We start from the raw sequence: 23274 nt of genomic DNA on the forward strand, positions 1-23274 counted from the left end.
GAGACGGACGGCGAGGCCTCAGGTCACAGGGTCGGGGCCTGAGCCCCCCTGGGGTCCTGCACAGTCCTACCCTTTGCTCTGGTCCAGTGCCCTCCCAGCGCCCCAGGGAGGGCTGTATTGGGCTTTTTGGGGGAGGCGCCAAGAAATGTGGTCTGGGTGAGGTAGGCTCCAAGGACCATTCCTCCTCTCCTCTCCACTCAGTGCCTGCCAGGTCACAAGTGGTGCCAGGGTGGCAGTCCCCCAGGAGAGGGGCGAGGGGCCCAGCATAGCAACAGGGCAGCGGAGGGGAGGAGCACAGAGGCGGGCAGGTGGAGGGGTTTGAGGCCGGGGCGGTGGGCTGTTCACCTGCCCGGTGGGTGGAGAGGGTGTGGCACCCTTGGTGGTGAGCTGGGCGGTGCTGGGGACAGAGCCGGGGACGGGGCGGTGCAGGTCGAGGCGGGGGCACTGCAGGGACACAGGAGGGGCTGGCAGTGGGCAGTTTATTCCACGTCATGCAGACACTGACCCACACGCTCAAGGAGCTTAAAAATACATTGAGCCACACGGTGTCCGTGCCCCCATCTCCCGCCGAGACACAGAAAGACACTTGGCTGAGTGGGTTGGGGTCCGAGAGCCTCCATTCTGGAACAAGGCAGCGGTGTGGGCCCAGGTGGTGGGGGGGCGCGGTGTCCTTTCTCCCGGGAGGAAAAGTGCAGAGACGGGGCTGAGGCCCCAGGCAGGGAAGGTCCACTCTCACAGCGGTTGGCAGCGGGTAGGCCCATCAGGGTCCTTCCTGGTCCATTTCTGAAGGCCTGGCCCAACCAGCAGGGGGCTGCAGCGCTCTGGAGGTACCCCTGGGCTGGCCGTGCGAGGTGGGGTCCCGGGGCCCGCGCTCAGTCCCGGGCCTCGTCCAGACGCCACTTTAGAGCGTGGTCCTTATGCGCGTCGGGGAGGATCTGGTTGCGCATCCCCCCCAGCAGGTTGGACGTGGCCTCGGTGGCCAGGATGAGGGGCTTCACCACGGTAGGGGGCAGCTGGCGGATCACGCCCCCCACGGCGCCGGTCAGCCCCTTCTGTTCGTGGCCCCGAGACGCCACCTCGCAGATGGTCTGAGCTGTGTCCAGGATGCCCTGTGGAGGCCGGCGGTCAGCGCGGGGGTCCGTGGTGGGGGTGTGGGTGTGGACGTGGGACGACTGGGAGCGGGGCTGGGCCTCCTTACCTCTCGAACCGTGTCGTAGGCCTTGGCCACGCCCTCCCGGAGGTCGGCGGGCTGCTGGCCCTTCCGCAGCCTCCGCACAGAGCGCTTGTCCTGCAGGGAGCGCGAGACGGGCGCCGCTGGGGACAGGATGTCATACACGGTCTCAGCTGTGGCCTGGGCACGTGGGGGACATCAGATGAGGAGACAGGGCCAGGAGGGAGCCCACTACCGCCCCCCCCACCCCTGCCTCCCCAGCAGCCACACTGTATGTGCTGCTCCTGGGGTCCTGCCAAGATCCCAAGCCCCAGGTCAGGGGGCTTTCGGGTGACCTCATGCCTCCTGAGGGGACTCCCTGAATGTCCTCTGGACCCATACCCCTCCTCCTGCCCGTCTGGGGTGCTACAGATGCAGCCTGAGTCCAGCGCCTTGTCCTCTCCACCTGCTCCTTGGGAGCTCCAGGGGCGGCCCTGACAGAGACCTGGGTTCCCCTCTCCCACCCCCACAGATCACCGAGCTGTCACCGAGGTGACTGTCTGTCTGCTGGCTCCTCTGTTCTCTCACCCCCAGCGTCATTCCCCTCACCCGACCTCCTCACCTGGCTGGGCCACACCCCAGCTCACTGCCCTGGGAGGGCCTCAGATACCCGCGTATCCCTCCAGCCTCCTCTCGAGAGATCCTGCCTGCCCCTCCCCAACTGCCCCGAGGATCTGCACGCTCCCCCTCACTTCTGAGATTGGACACAACACCCCTCTACTCCAGAACCCGGGGCACTCATCTACAGCTGCTCACAGAGTAATCCCCGGACTTCCCCCCTGGGCCTGGTGAAGCGCAACGGTCAATCTCTGGTTCATTCAAGAGAACCAGCCCCTTCCCTCCCCGTCAGGGCAGAGCCATGAACGGACGGACACCTAGCGGGCTCTAGAGCTGGGGGCCTGACGCTCCCACACGGGAGCCACGGGGGCTCCAGGCTGGTCACTTGGCCTCCTGTCTCTGTGACTGTTCCTCCTAAGATCTCACACGTCCAGACTGCCCACGCTTGGTAGAGCTATGAGGAGGGAACTGGGCACCGTGGAGTAGAGCCTCCCCGCCCTGGACGCTGGGGGTCCGCTCACCTGGATAGCTTGCACCAGCCGGTTGCTGAGTTCCAAGGCGGCCGAGGCTGTGGACGAGCCGAAGGAGGCAGCACCCCGCTGCAGCCCCCGCATGAGGCGGCCGTCCTTCCTGTACTGCTCGATGGGCAGCCACAGCAGGTCCCGGAACCCTTGGACTAGGGGGACGGGGTGGTCAGAGATGCCCGAGGCCGCCCCCACCTACCCTGCTGCGGGAACTTAACTCCCCAGAGCGGCTTCTAGGCTGCCCGAGTGTGGCAGTTTCCAGAGCCCCCAAAGCCAGATACTCACAGAGCTGAACGACTGAGTGCATGGGGCCCACGCCCCCCAGCAAGCCAGGCAGCTGGTTCTTGCGGATGTCCTGCAGCCACTCATTGAGCGCGTAGCCCAGCACCTTGTCTACGCCCAGGAGCCTGGGATGGGGCGGGGAGAGGAGGGCAGGGCGAAGCAGACCCACTCACTGAGGGGTCACAGGGCCAGAGGGACCCAAGGCACCCCAACATGCCCCACAGCTCCACCCAGCCCTGTAGGAGGGATTAACTGAGCCCATTTCACAGAGGACAAAACTGAGGTGCCAGAAGGGTGAGGTCTTGGCCAAGGCCCGAGTCAGGAACAGAGAGAGGGCCCTGTGAGAGGCCTGGAGGCTCACCCATGCCGGCAGCAGAGCCTCTTTAGCTTCAGCTCGGAGCAGTTGAGCTGGGCCAGGCCGATGAGGAGGCCTGCGAAAGTGCCCTGGGGAGGGGAGAGGAGCTGGAGTTATACACCCTGGGGCCCAGGGACTGGTCCAGCCCCCCGGAGCCTCTAGAGGCTGACAGCGGCCAGTGTTGCCTGCCCCCTGGCCTCCCAAGGCCACAGCAGGATGGGGACCTGAGAGCCCACTCACCACCTGGTCCATGGTGACGTGCTTGCCATGGTAATCCAGCCAAATGGGCACCTCAGATGTGAAGCGGAACTCCCTGGAGGGGGAGTAGGGAGAGGGTCCTGAGGTCACTGGCCTGGCCCCCTGCGGCCTGGCCCGGGATCCCCGGCCCAACACCCTACCTGAAGTAGATGGGCTGCTGCTCAGCAGAGGGGGCGCCGTGCCTACCGCCTACGGCTTCCTGGGAGCTGGTGGTCTCCACACTCTCGGGCTGCCCTTCCTGGGGGCCGCTGGGTGGGACCGGGGTCTCAGGGCGAGCTGGAGGGGAGATGGTGGGGACAGACCAGGGGTGGGCCCAGGCATGGTGGTGAGGCGGGAGGCCCGGACCCTCCCCTTGCCGGCCCAGTTGCTCACCTTCGGCGGAGGTCTCTACTGAGACCATGGGGTTGATGCTGGCTGCCAGGGTGGTGAAGAAGTCCCTGAGGAAGAGCAGGGCGTCCTGCGGGGAGCAAGGGGATCAGATTCAGAGGCCGGGGGGAGGGGGCGGGGGGCGGGGCAGCGGGCTCGGCTCAGGCTCCGACCCCACGTGGCCTGCTCACCTGGTCCACGTTGAGCCGCAGGGGCAGCAGCGAGACGCGGAGGCAGCACTCGGGACCCCCCAGGTTGGTCACGGGGGCCACGTGCAGCGCTTTGACCTTGAGCTGAAGGCAGGAGGTGAGCTCTGGGCCCCGCTGGGCCTCAGGCCCCCACCCCCCCAGTGCTCACCCAGCTGGTCCTGCAGAGGCCGCTCCCTCAGTGAAGCCCGCCTGTGAGCCCCCCACCGTCCTGGACTCACAATTCTGTGTGTGTGTGTGTGCCTGCAGGCTCGTGTGTGGACGTGTGTGGCCCCGGGCGGAGCCCGTACCATGTTGGAGTGGGTGCGCCGCGGCATGCGCTCGCTCGTGTGGAGGTACAGGAACTTGTTGATCTGGGAGGAGGCCAGCCGGTCGCGGACCTCCAGCTCCTGCACGATGAACACCTGGCGGGACAGCAGCTGCTCCTCCAGCTCCCGGCCGGGGGCGACCGGGCCTGGCTCCGCCGGGTACACCTCGTGTTGGAAGCTCACCTGTGGGGCGCACAGCGGCCTGAGCGGGCAGCTCCCTGCACTCTCAGCCCTCCCCCGGCCCCCCCAGTCTCAGCCCCGCCGGCACGGCACGCTCCGCACAGCCTCTGGTGAACCCGCAGGGCCCATTCTCACAGCCCTCCCATCCCCCAAGGGGCACCTGCGCCCCCGTCACTCTTGAGGGTGCGGTCCTCCCCCGGCATCTCTCCATCACCAGGGCTGTCAGTCCTGCCTCCTCTACACAACCCTCCAGTCCCCCCGCACGTCTGTCACCTCCGCAGCCGCCCCTGGCCTCAGGGCTGCCGCTCCCCCTCCCCTGAACACCCCCTGCTCATCCCCTCCAGCCCCTTCTCTGTCCACCTTTGTAAAGTGTTCGCCCGCCCACCCCACGCCTGCAGACTTCTCCCCATGGCCTGGAAAGGCTGCGCTCTCCCTCCAAGCCCGCCCTTGGCCCTTGCCCTTGATGTGCGGCACCCTGGCCTCTCTGCCCTTGACAGGTCAAAGCCTCCCTCAGCCGCAGGCCCTTGCCCCGGCCTTCTCTCCCCATTGCTCCGCGCTGTCACCAGCCCCCTGGCCTGTCTGGAGTCCGAGGCACCCTCGCCACCCCTCTGAAGCACTTCCCCCGGAGTTCTCTCAGCACCTGCGCCCTTGTGAGCTCGGGGAGTGGGTCTGTGCGGGCTCGCTCTCATTAAGCGGCCCTTGACCCGCACCATTTCTCAGGCCAGCCTGGCCCGCTCTCTCCCTCAAGGACACTCAGTCCAGCAGCCCATCCTGTGGTTCTTTCCGCCGTCCCTCTGGTAAAACCCAGAACCGCCCGTGGTCCTCAGGGCCTATGGAGCCTGCCCAGGGTCGGATCTCTGGCCTCATCTCCTACTGCTCTCCTCCCTTCTCAGCGGCAGTCTCGCTGGCCTCGTTGCTGGTCCCAGAACATGCAAGGGATGCTCCTGGTTTATAGCCCTCATGCCGTGCCCTGTGCCTGAAAACCTCCTCTGGGCTCCTTTCCTCACACCTTTGTGCAAAACGGCACATTTCCACGAGGACTTTCCAGCCCTTCCCCGTGCTCCCTGAGCCCTCTTGCTGCTCACATTCCCCAAGCACTCATCACATTTGAGTATATGTATATATAGTCTTTGGAGGGGGGCATGGCAACCCACTCCAGTATTGTCGCCTGGAGAATCCAATGGACAGAGGAGCCTGTCCATAGAGTTGGACACAACTGAAGTGACTGAGCACACACATTGGTCCTATCAGGCTCCCTGTACTGTGACTCAAGGGACAGGAAGGCAGGTTTCTGTCTGCTTTGCCCATCGCTGTATCCAGCACTTAGAATAGCACATCAGCTAACCAAGTGCATGACTCGCGGGTTCCACGGAGTGAAGCGCTAGCTGGGCAGCGGGCAGGGGAGGGCCTGTTCTGGTCCCCCACCCCTGCCTCCTCTGCCTGAGCCCCCTGCTCACCTTGCTAAGCTGGATCTCCATAAGGATGTGGTGCTGCCTCCCACTGCCCCCTTGCGCACGCCAGGAGTTCTGGGGCCGGTTGGGGCCGGAGCTGCGAGAAGGGGAACTCCGGGGGCCTGAGAGGCCGACCCTTGCCCTGGGCAGAGGAACAGGGGACGAGTTGACTCAGGGGGAATCTCCTTCCCACATTCCCTCTGGTTAGAGTTGGGGCCAGAGACCCTCCCCCGGGGAGGTAGGCGGGGCATGGGGAAGAGGAAGCCTGAAGGTCAGAAGATGAGGCTCAGGTTCAAGGTCACCAGCTGCCAAAGGTCAGCTGGCCCGGGCCCCATCTCCTGGGGGCCCTGCTGCCACCCGCACCTGCTCCTTCTCACCTGTGGCCGGGGTGGGGGCCAAAGTCTCGGCCGCCATAGAGGTGCCAGACGAGGGAGACCTCACGCAGCACCACTCGACTGCTGGGCACGGGGAAGTGGGCAGGTGCCCGCAGCAGGTCCGTGCTGCCCAGCGGCTGCGCAAAGTGCCCATCCCGCACTACGATGGGGCCTGGGTGCAGCTGCGTCACCACGGGCTCGCCGTCGGCGGGCTGCAGGGGGGACGCCACGTGAGCACAGCCGCTCCTCTCCCCCGTCCTCACAACCCTCTCCCCTCTCCCATTTCACAAAAGGGGAGTCTCATGGGCCGTGACCTGGAGGGGCCTGAGTGCCCCGCGCTCCTGCCTCCCTGAACCAAGGTCTCGCTTGTGTGTGACAGTGAGCTCGGACGTTCCCACTGGCACTGGGCGGCCGGGAGGCCAGCGCCCTCACAGCGAATGGGTCCCCTCCCCCTCCTGCTGTCTGCCCTGCTCCTCTCCCTCTGACCCTCAAAGTCCCCACCCCTCTGCCCCGGACACCATGCCTTGTCACTTCCTCTGGACCTTCGTCAACTTCTTCCAAGCCCACAGTGAGGGCTGTCTCCCCAGGGAGCCCCAACCCTCATCCCCTCAGACGGTGACCACCTCCTGCCTCTTTCACAGTGGGATCTCTAGGAGGGCCCCTAACTGAGCACCCTCTTCCTGGCCCTGCCCAGCCTGCCCACCACACACCAGGATGCCCAGGCCAGGAGCGTCCAAGATGCAGAACTCATCGCTGTCCAGAGTGTCTCCATCCCCCTCCTCTTCCTTTTCAGCTTCTTTGGCCCCGGAGCGGGACCCCAAGCTGCCAGTGGGAGCCCCAGCAGCAGGTGAGGGGGGGTGGGCCCCACTCCGTTCTCCGGGGAACAGGTAGACGGACACTGGAGAGGCCTGGAAGAAGGGGCCGCCTGTGGGGGAGGGAGGGGCCGGCTGAAGGGGCTGCCTGGTGTGAGTACTGACTGCGTCTGCGGACCCCGCCTTACCCCGACCCCACCTGAGGCCTGCGCCAGCTCCCGCAGGCTGCGCTCTGTGTCCAAGAGGGCGTCCGTCAGGTCCCGCTGGTTGATGAGGGCCGTCTCCACCGGCGGGCACGAGGGCAGGGAGGCGGGGCTCTCTGAGAGCTGGGCCGGGCAGGGGGTACTGGTGAGCTCGAGTTAGGAGCGGGGGCGGGGCCCAGGGCGTCCCCATCACCAGGGCCCTGGTGGGGGCCCCGGCAGGGGCGGGGCCTGGGCGGGGCTCCGGGAGCCGGAGGGGCGGGGCCTCACCTGCACCTTCTGGCCTGCGATCTCCGTGGGGCTGGGCGGCCGGGGTGGGGGGTGCAGGTCCCCTGAGCGCGTCAGGTACTGCAGCAGGTTGACCAGCAGGGCGCAGGAGTCGGCACAGCTGTGCACGTGCATCGCGTTGTTGGAGCAGCGCAGCTCGAACAGCGGCTGGCTCTGCGGGGCGGGGCGGGGGTCAGCCTGCGGTGGCCAGTCAACAACCGGCTGAGAGCATGGGCGCACTCAGCCAGAGGGGAAAAGCGGCTTCGCCCAGGGCTGTCCGGGGAGGCACGGGGGCTCTTCTGTGCCTCCAGGCCCCCGAGTCCCGCACCTCAGCCCGGTGAGCCGGGGCCTGTGATGGGGGTTTAGCTGCTCAGTTGTGTCTGACTCTTGGCAATCCCATGGACTGTAGACCACCAGGCTCCTCTGTCCAAGGGGCTTTCCAGGCAAGAATACTGGAGTGGGTTGCCATTTCCTTCTCCAGGGGATCTTCCCCACTCAGGGATTGAACTTGGGTCTCCTGCATTGCAGGAGGATTTTTTTTACCAACTGAGCCACCAGGCCTAGTATCTGTCTGTTACAAACAGGGAAATCAGGGGCCCCCAAGGGCTGTCTCCTCAGGTCCTGCTCTTCCTGGGCTACAACTGCCCTGTGCTGGTGGGGTTCCTACAGAGGGATGTCTATCTAGGGCTCCCAGGAGGGCCAATAACCACAGGGGAGGGCTGCCAGCGACTGTGACCTGAGCCCAGGCCCCGGGGCAGAAACGAAAGAGACAGCAGGTGGGGAAAAGTGATGCCCGGAGGGCTCCCTCGCCCAGATACCTGCTCTGGCTCTGGGGACCCTGGTGGACCCCAGGTGCCAGTCACACTCACCAGCTTGTCCTCAGTGTTCCCCTTCCAGGTTTTGATCACAAGCTCCAGGAGGTCAACGTCCAAGACGCAGACATAATCTGAGGCAGAAGGCAGAAGAGGGCCCTGTTGCCTCCTCCTACCCAGCCCCGGCCCTGGTGGGAGAGTCTGGGGTTTGAGTGGGTGCCGCCCTGGTGTGCGTGCGCGTGTCTGTGGGCCCTGAGAACCTGGCCGGCAGCTGGGGGAGGACGTCTGGCCACTCTGGGGGTGGCCGGGGCCACAGTCCCTCAGAGGGGAGGGAGCCCAGTCTAGGCCCTGCCCACCTCGCCGCAGATCCAGGGTCTCCATCTCACACTTGTCGGACAGGTACAAGGCGGAGTCGTCGAGGATGAACCTGGCGGGGAACAGGGCTGAGAAGGGCCGGGAGCCGCTGCAGGGCCGCAGCTCCTAGGAAGGTGGGGCTCGTAGAGACAGGTAGAGGGGGCCCTGACAGGGCATCCCAAGCTGACAAGAAACTAGTGCTGGCCCTTCTCTGGCCTTGGCGTTCTTGTCTGTACCATGGGGAGACCACAGGCCCAGCCAGCAGGCACTCGGGGACACTGGGCAGCATTTCTCTTTCTGAACATCTATCCAGCTGTCTACCTCACCCGGAACTCACAGCAGCCCTGGGAGGGAAATGTCCTGCGTTCCCCCCACTGCTTTTAAATATGTAAGAATATAGCTAATCTCAGATTCTGAGAAGAGAACCTTGGCCCTTCCTATCTGTGGGTTCTGCTTCTGAGGATTCAACCAACTGCAGATCAAAAATACTTTTAAAAAAATCCATTCTTGGTCAGGGAACCAAAACAAACGAAAATCCAGAAAGTTCCAAAAAGCAAAACTTGAATTTGTTGCATGCTAGCAGTTACTTATGTAGCATTTACACTGTGTTGGGCGTTAAAAGTAATCTAGAGATGACTTAAAGAATATGGGAGGATGTGCATGGGATACATGCAAATGTTGCCCCCTTTTATGTAAGTGACTTCAGCGCCCCTGAATTTTGGTGTCACGAGAGGTCCTGAAAGCAAGCCCCTGTGGATACTGAGGGATAGCTATCCATCTCCTTCCAGTCTTTTCCGTGAAGACACGGAGACATATATAAACACACCCCCAAAAATCTTTAAAAAAGTATGTATATATGGCTTTATATCTTATTTTTTTCAGTAAATATTATATGATGGCATTTTTCAATGTTACTTTTAAATTTGACTTTAATGGTTGGGTAGGCCATGTTTGGGTCAGGAAGAGCCACTGGAGGTGGCCATGGCAACCCACTCCAGTGCTCTTGCCTGGAGAATCCCGTGGACACAGAGGAGCTGGACAGGCTACAGTCCATGGGGTCGCAGAGTCGCACATGAATGAAGTGACTGAGCACAAGGCCATGTTTACTGACTAAGGTCGTAATTTCAGGTCATTTAAATTGTTTACAAGTTTTGACTATTTTAAATTATACTATGGAGGCTTTATATTTCACCCTTCTTATCCTTTTGTCCTGAGGACGACCTCCAGAAGTGAGATTATCAGGCAAGAGCTCAAATGCTCTGCCTCAGAGGTTTGACTGCCTCTAGATAGGTGAAACCTACTAGACTTCCTCAGAGAGGGATCACTCAGATGCACAGAAAGGCTCAGACTGGCCTGAGGACACACAGCAGGTATGTGGGACCCTGGGGAAGGGGTAGCTACAGCTGACTTGGGGTGGGATGGATGGGGGGCTTGGGTAGGAGGAGTTGCATACCTGAGCAGGAAGGTAGAGGTGTCCATGACGATGTTGCTGGAGAGGGTGAAGGTCTCAGCAGTGACAAGGACACGTACGGGGAGGTAGAGGGGCCTGGGAGGGAAGGGGTCACGTTTGGGCTGGGGCAGGTCCTTGCTCATGAGAGCCTGGCCCCAGCCCCAGGCCCCCAGGCCCCTGAGCCTGGGTACCTGTAGTCCATGGCACAGGAGAACAGGTGGACGTGCAGGATGGTGATGACCGTTGGAGGCAGGTAGCCCAGCACTGGGTCATCCAGGACATCTAAGAACTCCAATAGCTTTGGGGGCCAGAGGAGAGGTACATGAGGGTGAGGGAGCTTCTTCCTTCCCCAACCCCCGACCCCAGCCCAGTCCCCTACTTGCTGCCCACCAGCTGTCCACCACACCCTGGCCCAGGGGCTCCACCCACAAGTCAGCTCCAGTCCAAGGTCAGCTCTGGCCCAGCCCCTGCCCCTCACACCTGCCTCATCCAGGCCTGGAGACCTGCCCGCTACCCCGCCTTGGCTCACCTGGGAGTGCCAGCTCTGCTCCGGCAGGGCCATGCGGTGGCGCAGGGTGGCCCTGTGCAGCCGCAGGGTCACCAGGAACTCCTGGGGGGCAAGGCAGAGTCAGCACGGGAGCCCCAGGGACCCGGGAGGCACAGCCCTGACCAGACAGGTGGGCCGGAAGCAGGTGGGCCTGTACCTTGACGTTCCTGTGAGGGTCCAGCTGGATGCGCACCGCTGTGGACAGCATGTGGGGGCCCCGGCCCTGGCCTCTGTGGCCCGAGGCTCCTTGTTCAGTCACCCCGCCCTCCGACGGGTAGATGGTCTGGGCCAGCTGGGCCGGGGGAGCAAAGGTGGGCAGCTCCAGGCGACCGGGCAGTGGGTAGTCATCCATGGCCGCTGGGGAGGTATCTGGTGAGCTCCCCTGCCCAGCTGGTGGACGACCCACTCTACCGAGGGCACACATCCCTCCTGAGAGACCACCCCTGACCATGGACCCCTGGGACCCATGGCAACTGGCCCCCAGCCCTCACACCTCGGTGGTAGAGTGCTGCCTTCTCAGCTTCCAGGCAGAAGTAGCCAAGCCCCGGCTGGCCTCGGTACTGAGAGACACTGAAGATAGTGCCTTGTTCCACGTCCAGTACCAGCTCCCCGTGGGCGCCCTCCAGCCGCTTCCCACACTCGTCCTGCAGACAGAGCGCGCAGCCTGGCCTCAGAGGCTTTACTCGGCAGCCCCCACTCCCTCGGGGTCAGGGGGCCTCCGAGCCTCGATCTGAATGGGATTGGCTCTGGCCACTCTCCAGACTGCTGGAGGTCCGGGGCAGCACCCAGAGGAGAAGGGTCACCCTCCCTGTCTACCTCCAAGCATTGGATGGTGCCTGCTTGGACTCTGAGCCTTACCTAACCCTAACCCTGAGTGCCTTACACAAGGCAGGTGCTAGTAAGCGGCTGATGGGGTGTGATGGAATGGGTGGGGTGGCATGGGTGGGTCTGGGGGGCAGGTGGGTGCTAATGGCTGGGCAGGCCACACTTGGACCTCAGTGGGGCTTCTGTTTCCCACATTCCTAACTCGGAGCAGCTCGCACAGGCCTGGTTTTCCAGCCAGTGGCTCTGGAGTCGGGGGTCCCTGCCCCTGGGCGGTCCTCACCTTGGTCTCACAGTGGGCGGTGATCCGGCCCTTCAGCACCGTCACCAGTGCAGAGAAGGTACTCTGGGAGCGAGGGTTCCGGGACTCACGGGCAAGGGGCTGGGGGGCACCTGACGCCCCCGCTGAGAAGTGGGTGTCCTCGTCGTCTGAGTCCGAGTCTAGGGCGAGATCAAGGAGCCGAGTGGCAAGAAGACCTGGAGGTGGGGGAGGGTCTGCCCCGGCCCCCGGGACCCACCGGAGCATGCCTCCTACCCAGCTTGAAGGCAGACTTGCACATCTTGAAGCTGTCGTGCCAGAAGCCCGAGGCATCTGGGCAGCCGGCCGGGGGTGCAGCGGGGGCAGGGGCGGGAAGCAGGTCTGCGGGCTCCCACATGAGCAGGTCGTTGTTGATCCTGGAGGACGGTTGGACCACGGCAGTGAGGGGGGCCCGGCCCAGGCCCTGGCCGCCCCCGCCCCGCCCACACCATCACCTGTTGTAGAGGCTCTCGTAGACCTCCTTGCTGGGCAGGAAGATGTGGGCGGCGGGCAGGATCACTTCCAGGCTACAGCGGGACAGCGCCAGGGCCCGGTTCTGAAAGGCCCTCATCTCCTCAGGGTCTCCAGGGATCACCATCTTGAGGGGGGGGCGGGTGGGGAGAGCAGGGAAGGGGATGTGAGAGAGGTCAGGGCCTGCTGCCAGACTTAGAATCTGCTTCCTGAACTCCAGCCGTCATTCACACGCGCCTCCTCTGCTGGGATGTGTGGCAGCCATCTTGTCTGGCCTGAAGGACTGACTGCATGAGAACCCAGCTCCCAGGGCCTCATTTATGTTACCTCCTCTGTCCTCACAGCAGGCCCGTGAGACGGGTCACTACACCCACTCTCCAGACGCAGAAGCTCATCTGGAGCTCACTTTCCAGGAGGTTGGACAGTCCCGAGATGACACAGCCACTGAGTGGCAGAGCCTGGACGCGAACCGAGGCCGCTTGGACCAGAGGCCAGGCCCTTAACTGCCTCTCACTCGACCCTCAGCACCTTCAGAAGAGGATCCCGCGGCCCAAATGTCCACTGCTGAGAAATGGCTGATGGGCTGGGGTCATGTCTTTCCCACCCAGGCCCAAGGCCCAGGGCGCTGCCCTCGCCACGGCCCTCACTCTCAGGCCCCACAAGCTGTGGTGTTTCTGACTCTTCACTGACCAGAGACAGTGGAAGACATGAAATTCTCACTGGTGCTGAGTCACATGTTATCTGGCCCTGCAGGTGGTCCTGTCCCCCTGACCCACAGCCACCAAGTGGCTCCTGAGAGACTCAGAAGGCCTGGACCTCACCTCTTCCGTCTCGTACATGGTCCTTTTGGAGGAGAAGGGCGAGGGCTCGGGCTCCCGAAGGTCGCACAGGTTCTCAGCCGACAGCTCCAGATCCTCTCCCTTCTCCGGGGCCACTTCCCACTGTGCGTTGAGCTGGGGGTTCAGGGTCACCACTACCCTGCCAGGGCACAGGCCTGTCACTGGCCTGCGGGGCCTCCCTCTGCCCTCGGTAGCAAAGCCCTCCTCTCCTGCCTGCTCCTTCCAGAGCCCCGACTTACTGGGGCAGGAAGTACTTGTGCCCAGGGCTCTTGGGATCCAGAGCTTTGGAGACCCGCAGGCAGGGGACCGGCGGCTTCTCTCCATCTTCATAGGTGACTGGAGGGGATGGGGAGGAGTGGGGGTCGTCACTGCCACCTCTCCCCATCTCTTCCTCAATGCCGATGGGTCAGTGGGGGCCTGGAGCCTTGCCCACGAGAGCTGTGTTTTATTGTTTACGGACCTGTGCCCTCCCTTGCACCCACAGTCTGCAACGGCCCTGAGATAAACAGTCCACTCTGCCCACTGCAAAGAGGAGCCCAGGGAACGGGCAGTGAGGGCGCCACACAAAGCAGATGAGGCCTGGACCCCACTCATGACCCAGCCCCTTCTGGTGCCCCGAGCCCACCTCTCCCAGAGGCCTCAGCTCCCTGCCCAAGGGGTTGTCTCTTGGGGCAGTCTTACCATGCAGGTCAGAGCAGGTAAGTTCCAGGCGGGTGGGGGCTGGGGGACCAGGCCCACTGCTCAACTCTGACCGGAACTGGGGCTCAGTCAGCTCCAGGCTCAGCTGCTCGGCCCGCACGGCCCGGCCTGCCCAGGGGTCCCGCTCAGGCCGCAGGTCAGCGATAGGGAAACGCAGCTGCAGTGTGGCCCGGGGTGCTGAGAGCCGCACCAGCGTGTGCTGCTCGGCTGCCGCCGGGGGCTCTGTCTGCGAGGGAGAATCAGAGCTGCAGCCACCCCTCCACCCCCGTGGTCAGGAGCCAGAGGATGCGTGCCCCACTCTCCACCCTGGCTGGGCCTCTCACCAGCAGGCCCGCAGGCAGCTCAGGAGGGGGTGTGGTGGCCAGGTGCAGCAGAGCAGTGAGCCGGTCCAGGGCCCCCAGCTCCACATCTGCCTGGAAGTCGGCCAGGTCCAGGGCCAGTTCTGAGTGACAACGGCAGGCAGGTGGGCGCCGGGGCCGGCTCTGAGGGGGAGGGTGCTCATGTCAGCGAGGGCTGTGTGGCGGGGGAGGTGAGGGCAGGTGGGCAGGAGTCTCCGTGAGCGAAAATAGGAAGAACACAAAGCCCTTCCAAGAGGAGACGAGCTCGGGGAAGGGACCCGGGAGGGGGGTGGGGTGTCACAGACTGCTCGAGTCAGACAACCACGCTGCCCAGAACCTACCACCCCCAGTCCTATGGGCTGGCAGGGCTTTGTCATGAGCCAGGAGAGGGGCCGAGAGGATGGCATGCACGTGGCCCAGAGGTATTTCAGGGCTCCGGGGTGGGGGGTGTGCTCTGGATGGAGCACAGGGAATGGGGTAAAGGGTGGGAGCAGGGAGGCACCAGGGGTGGCTGGTGGGGGGCAACACCCACAGCAAACAGCCAAGGGCCCCCAGGCCTGGGGTCGGGTGGGTTACCTTGGGCACCCGGCGCAGGGTCTGTGTGTGGCGCAGGTGAGCACAGGGCTGAGCTGAGGCCTGGGATCGCAGGCTGTTGGGGAAGCTCAGGATCTGGGTGGGGACGGGGAAGATGGCGGGTGACCCCCGCGCCCAGCCTCACCTCCAGGCCCAGCCGACCACGCGCACAGGCTGTCAGCCCTCACCTCTGCGTACTCAGGCTCCGAGGCGCCCCTGGGCCACAGGCACTCCAGCACCTCCAGCTGCCCGAAGTGCACTTCCGTGCTGGAGACCCGCCGGCCCCGGCTTGTCTGCAGCTCCCAGGACAGCTGCACGGCGGCACCCGTTAGCCTACGGGGAAGAAGCTGGGCGTCAGAAGGGGGGACTGCAGGGGCTCGGGGAGTCCCCTTGTGCTCAGGCCCGCCTTGGGCTTGTACCGGACATGGCTGCAAGGACAGGCCCTCTGGAAGCGCGGTCGGAGACGGTACAAGTCATGGGAGCCGAAGGACCCATCCACGGTGGCATCAAACTCAGCAAAAAAGTGGGTGGTGAGGTCAGGTGGTCCAGAAGATGGGGCAGATGTCTGAAGCAAGGTCAGGGTCACACCCCCCAAGGTCATCTTCAGCAGCGAGTCAGGGCGCAGGGAGTTCGAGGGGGGCACCGGGGCTGTCCTGCCTGAGAGGACAAAGACTTCACCAGAGGCTCCCCAGAGCTCGTGGGGACCCCAGGTCAAGCGACAGTCAGACACTTGGGCTCGGGGCTGGGAGAAGCCTTGGCTGAAGTGAACCCTGACTCCGGCCGGGAGCTTGGCCAGGCAGGGGTGACACGAAGCCTTGTTTATGTCAGACACTGAGTCCAGGCTCGATTCAACCCCTTCAAGGAAACTGGACAAACTGGAAATGATAAAGCGCTTACCCAGTAGCTGACACATATAAGCTCCCAAACATACAGCCTGGTGGGGTCAGATCTCATCCCTCATGAAAGGAGAAACTGAGTCTCCAAGAGTTTAAGTGCTTGGGCCAATGTCACCGACTCTACTGCCTGAGCCCTGCGGGAAATCCCCAGGGTCACTGACTCTGAAATCCAAGCTCTGTCCATCACATTGCCACCTCCCCTGAGTGTTCCCCCAGAACCAAGTCCCCAACGGTGGACCCCCAGGCCTTCTGCACCCACATAAGCAACATGACCTGACACCGCGCCTTCCTCCAGCTCTCCCTGACCTGGGAGGACTCACCGGTTGGGGGGGCCTGGGCAGAGAGCCGGCGGGAGGCTGTGGTACTGTGCACAGAGGAGCCCAGGTCTACGTCACAGAGCGAGAGCTCGGACACGGCTGAGGCCACACTGCTTGTGAGGCCCGCCATGGAGAAGAAGAGGTCTGTGGGTCAGAGGAAGGCGTCTCAGAGACGGCCGGGCTCGGCCCCCCAACCCCTGCACCCATACCAGACTCCCCCGTCAATTGCCAGGTCTAGCTCCACACCCACCGGTGCTCTCCAGGTTGACAAGGGGGTTTGAAAGGGGGTCTGGGCTGAGGGGCTCAGTCCCAGTCCCCGCCTGCAGCTGCTGGTTCAGATCTTGTTCAATCAGCCACAGGTCTTCAGCACCAAGTGGGCGACTCTTGTTCAGCTTGTCCACCAGGCTCTCGGGGTCTGCAGGGGAGGACATGCCCTTGAGTCAGTCCTGTCTGCCTGCCCCTTCCCAGGCATTCTCCCCTTGCCCCCAGGACTACCCAGATGTCTCACCTGCAAGGCTCACGGCGCTAAGCAGTTCCTGAAGCTGCTGGAGCTGCCGTGGGGTCAGGAGCAGATGTAGGGAGCCCAGCTGTCCACACACCTCCAGCTAGAGGAGGAGGGAGCAACCATGGAGCCCATGCCAGCCACTGCGGCCACCCACCTGCCCTCACCCTTAGGAGGCAGCCTGACAGCCGCCACGCTGAGCTCGGCCACCAACTAGCTGTGCGACCCTGGCCCCAACTGCACCACTCTGAGCCTGTTTCCCTGTTTCTCCAGTTGCCTAGAAGGCAGTGAGCTCCCCCCGCCCCCGCCCCAATGACCTCGCTCTGTCCCAGGGAAGACCAGCTCTGCTGAGAAGGACGCTGAAATGGGGTATAATTCTCATCCCCAGGGGCCTGGGGACCCACCTTGGGGCCTGGGAAGGCCTCATTCTGCTTCAGTTTCACTGTCAGCTCCAGGCACCCTGAGCAGCTGCCGATCTGCAAGGGCGGCTCTGGGGGTCCTTCCTGGGAGACGAGATATAGGAGAGGAGGGGTTGAAAAGATGCAGTCAAAATGGCACTAGTGGTAAAGAATTCGCCTGCCGATGCAGGAGACGCAAGAAATGTAGGTTCAATCCCTGGGTTGGGAAGATCCCCTGGAGGAGGAAATGGCAACCTGCTCCAGTATTCTTGCCTGGAAAATTCCATGGACAGAGGAGCCCGGCGGGCTGCAGTCTAAGGGACCGCAAAGAGTCAGACATGACTGAGCACGCACATGGTCAGAAGGGGTGGAGAGGGACAGGTGGGTCGAGGACAGGGATTTGATGGAGAAAGAGACTGTGAGGACCAGAGTCAGCCCACCTGTTGGGGCAGCTCCTCGAAGTGCAGGCGGACCCCCGCCAGCTGCAGCAGCTTGTGGAGGAAGGCAGGAGGCTGGTGCACATCCACCGGGGGCGCCTGGCTGGGGTCTCGCACCGCCTCATCGCAGTACTCCAGTCTGGGGAGTGGAGGATCAGACAGTGCCCGGACCACTGCGAGCTGGGGCCCCCCGCAATGCACCGTATTCTAGAAGTCTGGGGTCAGTGACGTCTGGCCTGCAGAGCTACTGCATCGTAGCCAGGCCATCCTAGAACTCCACGGCCAGCTCTTACTCCTCAGACCCTCAGCGTGTGACCTGGTCCTGGGGGCCCAGCCACCCTGGCCCTGCACTACCTGGCCCTTGGACACCACTCCAGGCTCCCAGCACAGTCCACCTCCCTCTGCCACGGCCACAGCCCAGGCCCACTCAGACTTGCCCTGACACCTCCTAGGAGCCTGGGATGGGGATGCGGGCAGGGCCAGGGCCCTTCAGCAGCCCCTCGCTCCCCTCCCCATTCACACAGCCCACCTGTTCAGCCTGCCCCTACCTCTGCACGTGGGCCTCCACTGCGACGCCACGCTCCCCAGTGCCCGGCGAGTGCTCCACCCTCACGACAGTATCCAAGAAGGTCACCTTGATCCTTCGCAGTACTGAGGGGTGGGGGTGGGGGGGGAGTCTCAGGTCAGGCAGAGCAGTGAGGGCCAGACAGTTTCCCCATCAGGCAGCAGGGTGCTGCCTGAGGTCCTTGCGCTAAGGGCCGTGGAAGGGTCTGCTCACCAGTCTCGATGGTCTGAGCGAACATCTCCAGTCCTTCCAGGGGCTGCGGTGGCTCAGAGGGCTCAGGCAGCCCGTCCCGCAGGCACTCCTGAGCCAGCTGCATGCTCGTGGTCATGCACGAGGCCCAGCTCTGTGAGTCAGCGGTCCCCGGCCCTGCAGGTAGGAAGAGGGTCTCAGGGCAGGTGGGCCTAGTCAGAACCTGGGTGCCCAGGCCCACTCCCACTGTCTGCTCCCCTCCCCCACCCCCCCACCTGAGCTTCACCCTGCTCTTACCTGGGCCCTGGCGGGGTTGTAAGGTGAGCTGGAGGCCCGACACATGCACAGTGCAGTGGTCGGTGAGCAGGGCAGCCCAGGGCACGGCCACTTCAATGGAGCCCACAAAGCCTTCCACCAGCTCCAGTGGCGACTCCATAGACTCCAGTACCTCATTCACAGACTGGGAGCAAACAGGAGACAAAGCCAGCTCAGGGAACTCCCAAACCTGGCTGTCTCCCTGGCTACTGCACTCCTCACCAGGCTGTTCCACCTTGGAGAGCACCCTTGCTCTCCCATCCCTCCGCGTGCTACTTACAAAATCCTACCTTTGCTCAACTGATAACTACTCTTGGCTGCCCTATTACTGTACAGTCCAACACGCCCAGTCTTTCAAACCTGAGGAAGGGGGAGCTGAAGGAGGAAGAGGAGGGAGCCAGGCAGAGGGGATGGAAGGGAAGCTTCCAGGCATGGGAACAGCATGCGCAAAGGCCCAGCCGAGAGTACGGCAGCCCATGTTCACCTGGGCAAGCATGGGGTTTAAGGGGAGTGTCCGGGAGAGGCAGGCAGGGGCTGACCTGAGCTTGAGGGGGACGTCCAACTCCACCTGGTGTAGCTGCACCTCTCTCTGAGGCACAAGGCTAGAGCCTCCCATTACAAATATAGGGGCAGCCCCCTGCACCAGTCTGGGAGCTCCCCGGCGGCAGGAGCCCACCTGCTTCCTCGGTGTGATTCTAGGCACTGTGTGGTGCCACCCGGAGAGGGCCTCAGTAAACCTTTGTTGGATCCATGAATAAAATACATGGCAGAACCAGAAGGTACACAGAGATCAAGTCCAAATTCCTTAGCCAGAGATCCACAGGTGGGGAAACTTGAGGCCTAAACAGAAGGGACTTGTCTAGTCAACCAGTGTACTCTGGGAACTGAGGCCCAGGCTTCTCTCTTCCTCCTATTGCAGGGTCCCCAGGGACCAGGCCTCTCTGGGGATCCACAAGGTAGGGGCTGCAGGCCTAGCAGCTTGGAGAAGGGTGGGCATATGGGGAAAGAACTGGCATTCCACCAGGGGTCAACTTCTCCCTGGAAGCCAGGAAGGAAAGTAGCCTAGCTAGGAGTCAATGCACTCCCCAACCAGAGGGTAGGGCAGGTGAAGTGTAGAAAGACGCAGCCTACAGGTTTGGGTCAGCCTAAGAGGCTGAGGTTAGAGGTCAGAAAAGGTCTTCTGCACTGGGATTCACAGGTAAGAAGTGTCACCAACTCTAGGCCTGGGGGTCTCCTCTGCTCCACATTTGCTCAGGAAGGCCTGGTCTACCGTAAAGCCCAACTCTTCCTGCCCAGACTATATTGAGGTGAGGCACACTGTCTGCTCCCCTAGAAAACTGAGAAGTCCCTGTCCTCATGGGGGCTTCCCTGGTGGCTCATTTGGCAAAGAATCCACCTGTAATTCGGGAGACCCAGGTTCGATGGCACCCACTCCAGTATTCTTGCCTGGGAAATCCCATGGACAGAGCAGCCTGGCAGGCTACAATCCATGGGGGCAAAGAGTATAAGTATACAACTTAGCGACTAAACCACCACCCACCACCTGTCCCCTTGCCCACCCCTGTTGCTCTGGACTTGTCTTTCGCCTCTACGTGGAGGCTCCTTTGCAACTTCCCAGGTCAGCTGTACATGAGTCACAGCTCTTCACCGCCCCCAGCCTCAGGCCTCTGACCCAGACCTTATTCCTCTCTGCTTGCCCAGAATCTCTCTCCTCTCTGCCTCAGGCCAGACCTCTCCACCTTTCCTCCAGGGCTTTCCTCTAGGTGATGCTAGATGCTGATGCCCAAGCCCCTCCCCAAACACCCATTTGGTCCATCCCACTCTCCCCAAAGCAGGAAGTAGGCAGCAGTGGCAGTCACACAAAGTGTTGATCAACAAGGGTGCTGACGCGGTTGTTGACATCCATATCCGGAGATGAACACCACCCACTGAGCCTGGGACGTGGGGTCAGGAGGTCAGGGCACCTCTCCCACAGGTGCCCACAGCAGGGTCCTGGACCCCTTCCAGACTTCCCCAACCAGCTGTATGTCCCAACTCTGCCACATCCCTGGCCTGGTCCCACCAGGGCCCCCAAGTTCCTGCAATCCCTCCTCACCTTCTCCTTAGCCCCTTGACACCACCCTCAACTCTGGCCCCCAGTTTGATAGCTTATCCTAGCATTCTCCAGAGAAGTGATATCCGGCTCCCCAGCCTCAGTTTCTCTTCCTGCGAAGAAGAGGCAGGGACCCCTTCCCGTCTAGCTTCTGGCTCTGGACGCGACTGGCTGGGGTCCCTCTGACCCCTGGAAAGGGCCGGAAGCCCAAGGCCTCGCCACTCTGGTGCCTGGTCCCTTAGGTGGACCCTTTCGCAGGCAGCCTCAGGCCGCTGAGCCCCCCCGAGTCTGACCCTTCCCGGGTTCGGATCCTCACCCAAATCTCCAGATGTATATCGCGCAGGGCAACGCTGCCCTTGTACAGATCCAGGCTGAGCTGGTCCAGGCTGAGGTGCTCCTGGAAGAAGTGACCCAAGTAGTGGTGCAGCAAGTAGCGGCAAACCCGCTCTTTCACACAGTTCGACCACGGCCACAGCCATCGTGACATCTCGGGGACCGCCGGGCCCGGGCCGCTTCCACTCGCCGCCTGCCAGCGTTCCCCGTCCGGTTGCGCTGTTCACTAGAGCCCCCGGCTCACCCCGCCGCTTCTCTTAGCGCCAGGCCGCACCCCCGGACGCGCGACCACGCCCCCCACGCTCACTGCCATTGGTCACTGCAAAGGGCGAGGCCTACTGATTGGCCGCGGGGGCGGAGCCTTCAGGCGCGAAAAAGGGACTGGGCTCCCAGGACGATACAGAGCTCCCGATATTGATTTACGCTTGCGTACAAATTCTGTGTGGGTGGACCTTTAACCTCTCCTAAGGGCTCCGGGAAGGCTGTAGCCTGAGGTGCCAGCCCTTCAAAGGAATGCGCATGTGCCGACTCTTCCAATTGGTACTTGAGGTGGTTGAGGAGGATTTAAAGCGACAGTGTCCCATTAAACTTAGTAAAAGCTTTTTAGAGGACTACTTAGTGTCAGAGCCCCAGCACTCATCTCTAGAAACAATTAAGTGAAAACATTTGCATTTTGAGCATTACTTTGCTAGCGTGTGAGATGCTTTTGAACTGTGGTGTTGGAGAAGACTATGGAGGGTCGCTTGGACTGCAAGATCAAACCAGTCAATCCTAAAAGAAATCAGTCCTGAATATTCATTGGAATATTAGCGAAGAAGAACTAAAGCGCCTCTTGATGAAACTGAAAGAGGAGAGTGAAAAAGTTGGCTTAAAACTCAACATTCTAAAAACTAAGATCATGGCATCTGGTCCCATCACTTCATGGCAACTAGATGGGGAAAAAATGGAAACAGTGGCTGGCTTTATTTTGGGGGGCTCCAAAATCACTGCAGATGGTGACTGTAGCCATGAAATTAAAAGACGCTTGCTCCTTGGAAGAAAAGTTATGACCAACCTTGACAGCATATTCAAAAGCAGAGACATTACTTTGCCAACAAAGGTTTGTCTAGTTAAAGCTATGGTTTTTCCAGTAGTCATGTATGGATGTGAGAGTTGAACTATAAAGAAAGCTGAGCGCCGAAAAATTGATGCTTTTGAACTGTGGTGTTGGAGAAGACTCTTGAGAGTCCCTTGGACTGCAACGAGATCCAATCAGTCCATCCTGAAGGAGATAAGTCCTGAACATTCATTGGATGGACTGATGCTGAAGCTGAAGCTCCAATACTTTGGCCACCTGATGCAAAGAAATGACTCATTGGAAAAGACCCTGATACTGGAAAAGATTGAAGTGGGGAGGACAGGGGGACGACAGAGGATGAGATGGTTGGATGGCATCACCGACTTGATGGACATGCATTTGAACAAGCTCCAGGAGTTGGTGATGGACAGGGAGACTATTGTAACCATTTTATAGAAAAGGAAACAGATTTATAAAGGTTGCTATGAGCCCATAATGAAGAAGGTCTCACCTGGAATGCTTGAGAGGAGATTAACGGATCTTCCCTTCTCTTTGTACTTGGTCAGGCCTCCAGCCTCTCTCCCTGTGATAATAATAATAACTTGTAATATCTCTAATCCTAAAATCCAAAAAAGAATGGATTCTAACCCCCTTGAACAGGGGTTTATTATTTTGTACAGCCCTTGAACCAAGAGTGGTTTTTACATATTAGAATAGGTGGAAATAACCAGAAGAAGAGTAAGATTTCATGACCTAAATAGCATATGAAATTCACATGTGTCCACAAATAAAGTTTTAGTGGAAGATATCTATGTTCATTTGATTAAGTACTCTAGGGCTGCTTTCTTTTTAAAAATTTTAATGAATTAATTTGGCTGCGTAGCTGCAGCACGTGGGATCTTCCTTGTGTCATGCAGCCCATGGATTCTCTAGTTGCAGTGCAAGCTTAGTTGCTCCTCAGCATGTGGGATCTTAGTTCCCTGACCAGGGATCGAACCTGTGTCCCCTGCGTTGCAAGGCAGATTCTTAACCACTGGACTAGCAGGAAACTCCTTCGGGCTGCTTTCTTGCTACAGCAGAGTTGAGTACTTGAGACAGAGCCCTGCAAAGCCTAAAATATTTATTTTCTGGCCCTTTACAGAAAAATTTGCCCACTCCTGCCTTACCGGTTTGGTCACACAAGACCCTTTATATCATGATGACTTAAGAGATACTCACAGGTAATTATAATCCCATTTTAGTCTTACAAGAGAGATGAACTCTACTGAAATCTAAAACCAAAAGTTGGCCTGAAGCCCAAAGGTCAGGGATCTGGATTCCCATCCCAGCTTTATGTGGCCTTAGGCAAGTCACTGCTCCTATTGGTGAGCCTGTTTTAATCCCTTTAACCTGGGGTTGGGTTAGACAGCTCATTACCTGAAGAGACTGAGAAACAGCCTCTGAGAGAATTGTTAGAAACACTAGGCAGGCCCCATTCTAGGAGGCCAGCTAATAAGATGCTGCTCAGAAAATGCTTGTGTAATGAGTCAAGAGGTCTGCCTGACCCCCATGATAGGCCAGGAGCAGAGCTGTGTTCATCGAGTGTTTATTAAATTAATAATAAAGATAACAGGGCTTCC

At 61.0% G+C, this 23274-nt stretch overlaps 1 protein-coding gene across 1 annotated transcript; it reads right to left on the bottom strand.

The window, feature by feature from the left end:
- Nucleotides 1-462: 462 nt before the first annotated feature.
- Nucleotides 463-20874, bottom strand: ATG2A (autophagy related 2A). The gene is made up of 41 exons (XM_043452095.1): nucleotides 20582-20874; nucleotides 18156-18318; nucleotides 17883-18035; nucleotides 17653-17755; nucleotides 17108-17243; nucleotides 16674-16772; nucleotides 16276-16372; nucleotides 16018-16182; nucleotides 15771-15911; nucleotides 14974-15211; nucleotides 14743-14887; nucleotides 14558-14650; nucleotides 13967-14125; nucleotides 13626-13869; nucleotides 13184-13280; nucleotides 12927-13083; nucleotides 12090-12232; nucleotides 11872-12011; nucleotides 11620-11777; nucleotides 11008-11158; nucleotides 10672-10871; nucleotides 10497-10577; nucleotides 10159-10265; nucleotides 9971-10063; nucleotides 8520-8590; nucleotides 8221-8297; nucleotides 7355-7525; nucleotides 7084-7210; nucleotides 6783-6997; nucleotides 6076-6284; nucleotides 5705-5840; nucleotides 4050-4250; nucleotides 3745-3846; nucleotides 3560-3644; nucleotides 3328-3463; nucleotides 3170-3242; nucleotides 2936-3018; nucleotides 2578-2699; nucleotides 2290-2444; nucleotides 1199-1351; nucleotides 463-1109 (listed from the first exon to the last, which is right to left on the bottom strand). Exons 1-41 carry the CDS (start codon nucleotides 20750-20752, stop codon nucleotides 873-875), a joined length of 5787 nt encoding a protein of 1928 aa, XP_043308030.1. The 5' UTR covers nucleotides 20753-20874; the 3' UTR covers nucleotides 463-872.
- Nucleotides 20875-23274: the final 2400 nt, after the last annotated feature.

The sequence above is a fragment of the Cervus canadensis genome, chromosome 29 (genome assembly GCF_019320065.1).
Source record: "Cervus canadensis isolate Bull #8, Minnesota chromosome 29, ASM1932006v1, whole genome shotgun sequence".
In the NCBI taxonomy this organism is placed as follows: domain Eukaryota; kingdom Metazoa; phylum Chordata; class Mammalia; order Artiodactyla; family Cervidae; genus Cervus; species Cervus canadensis.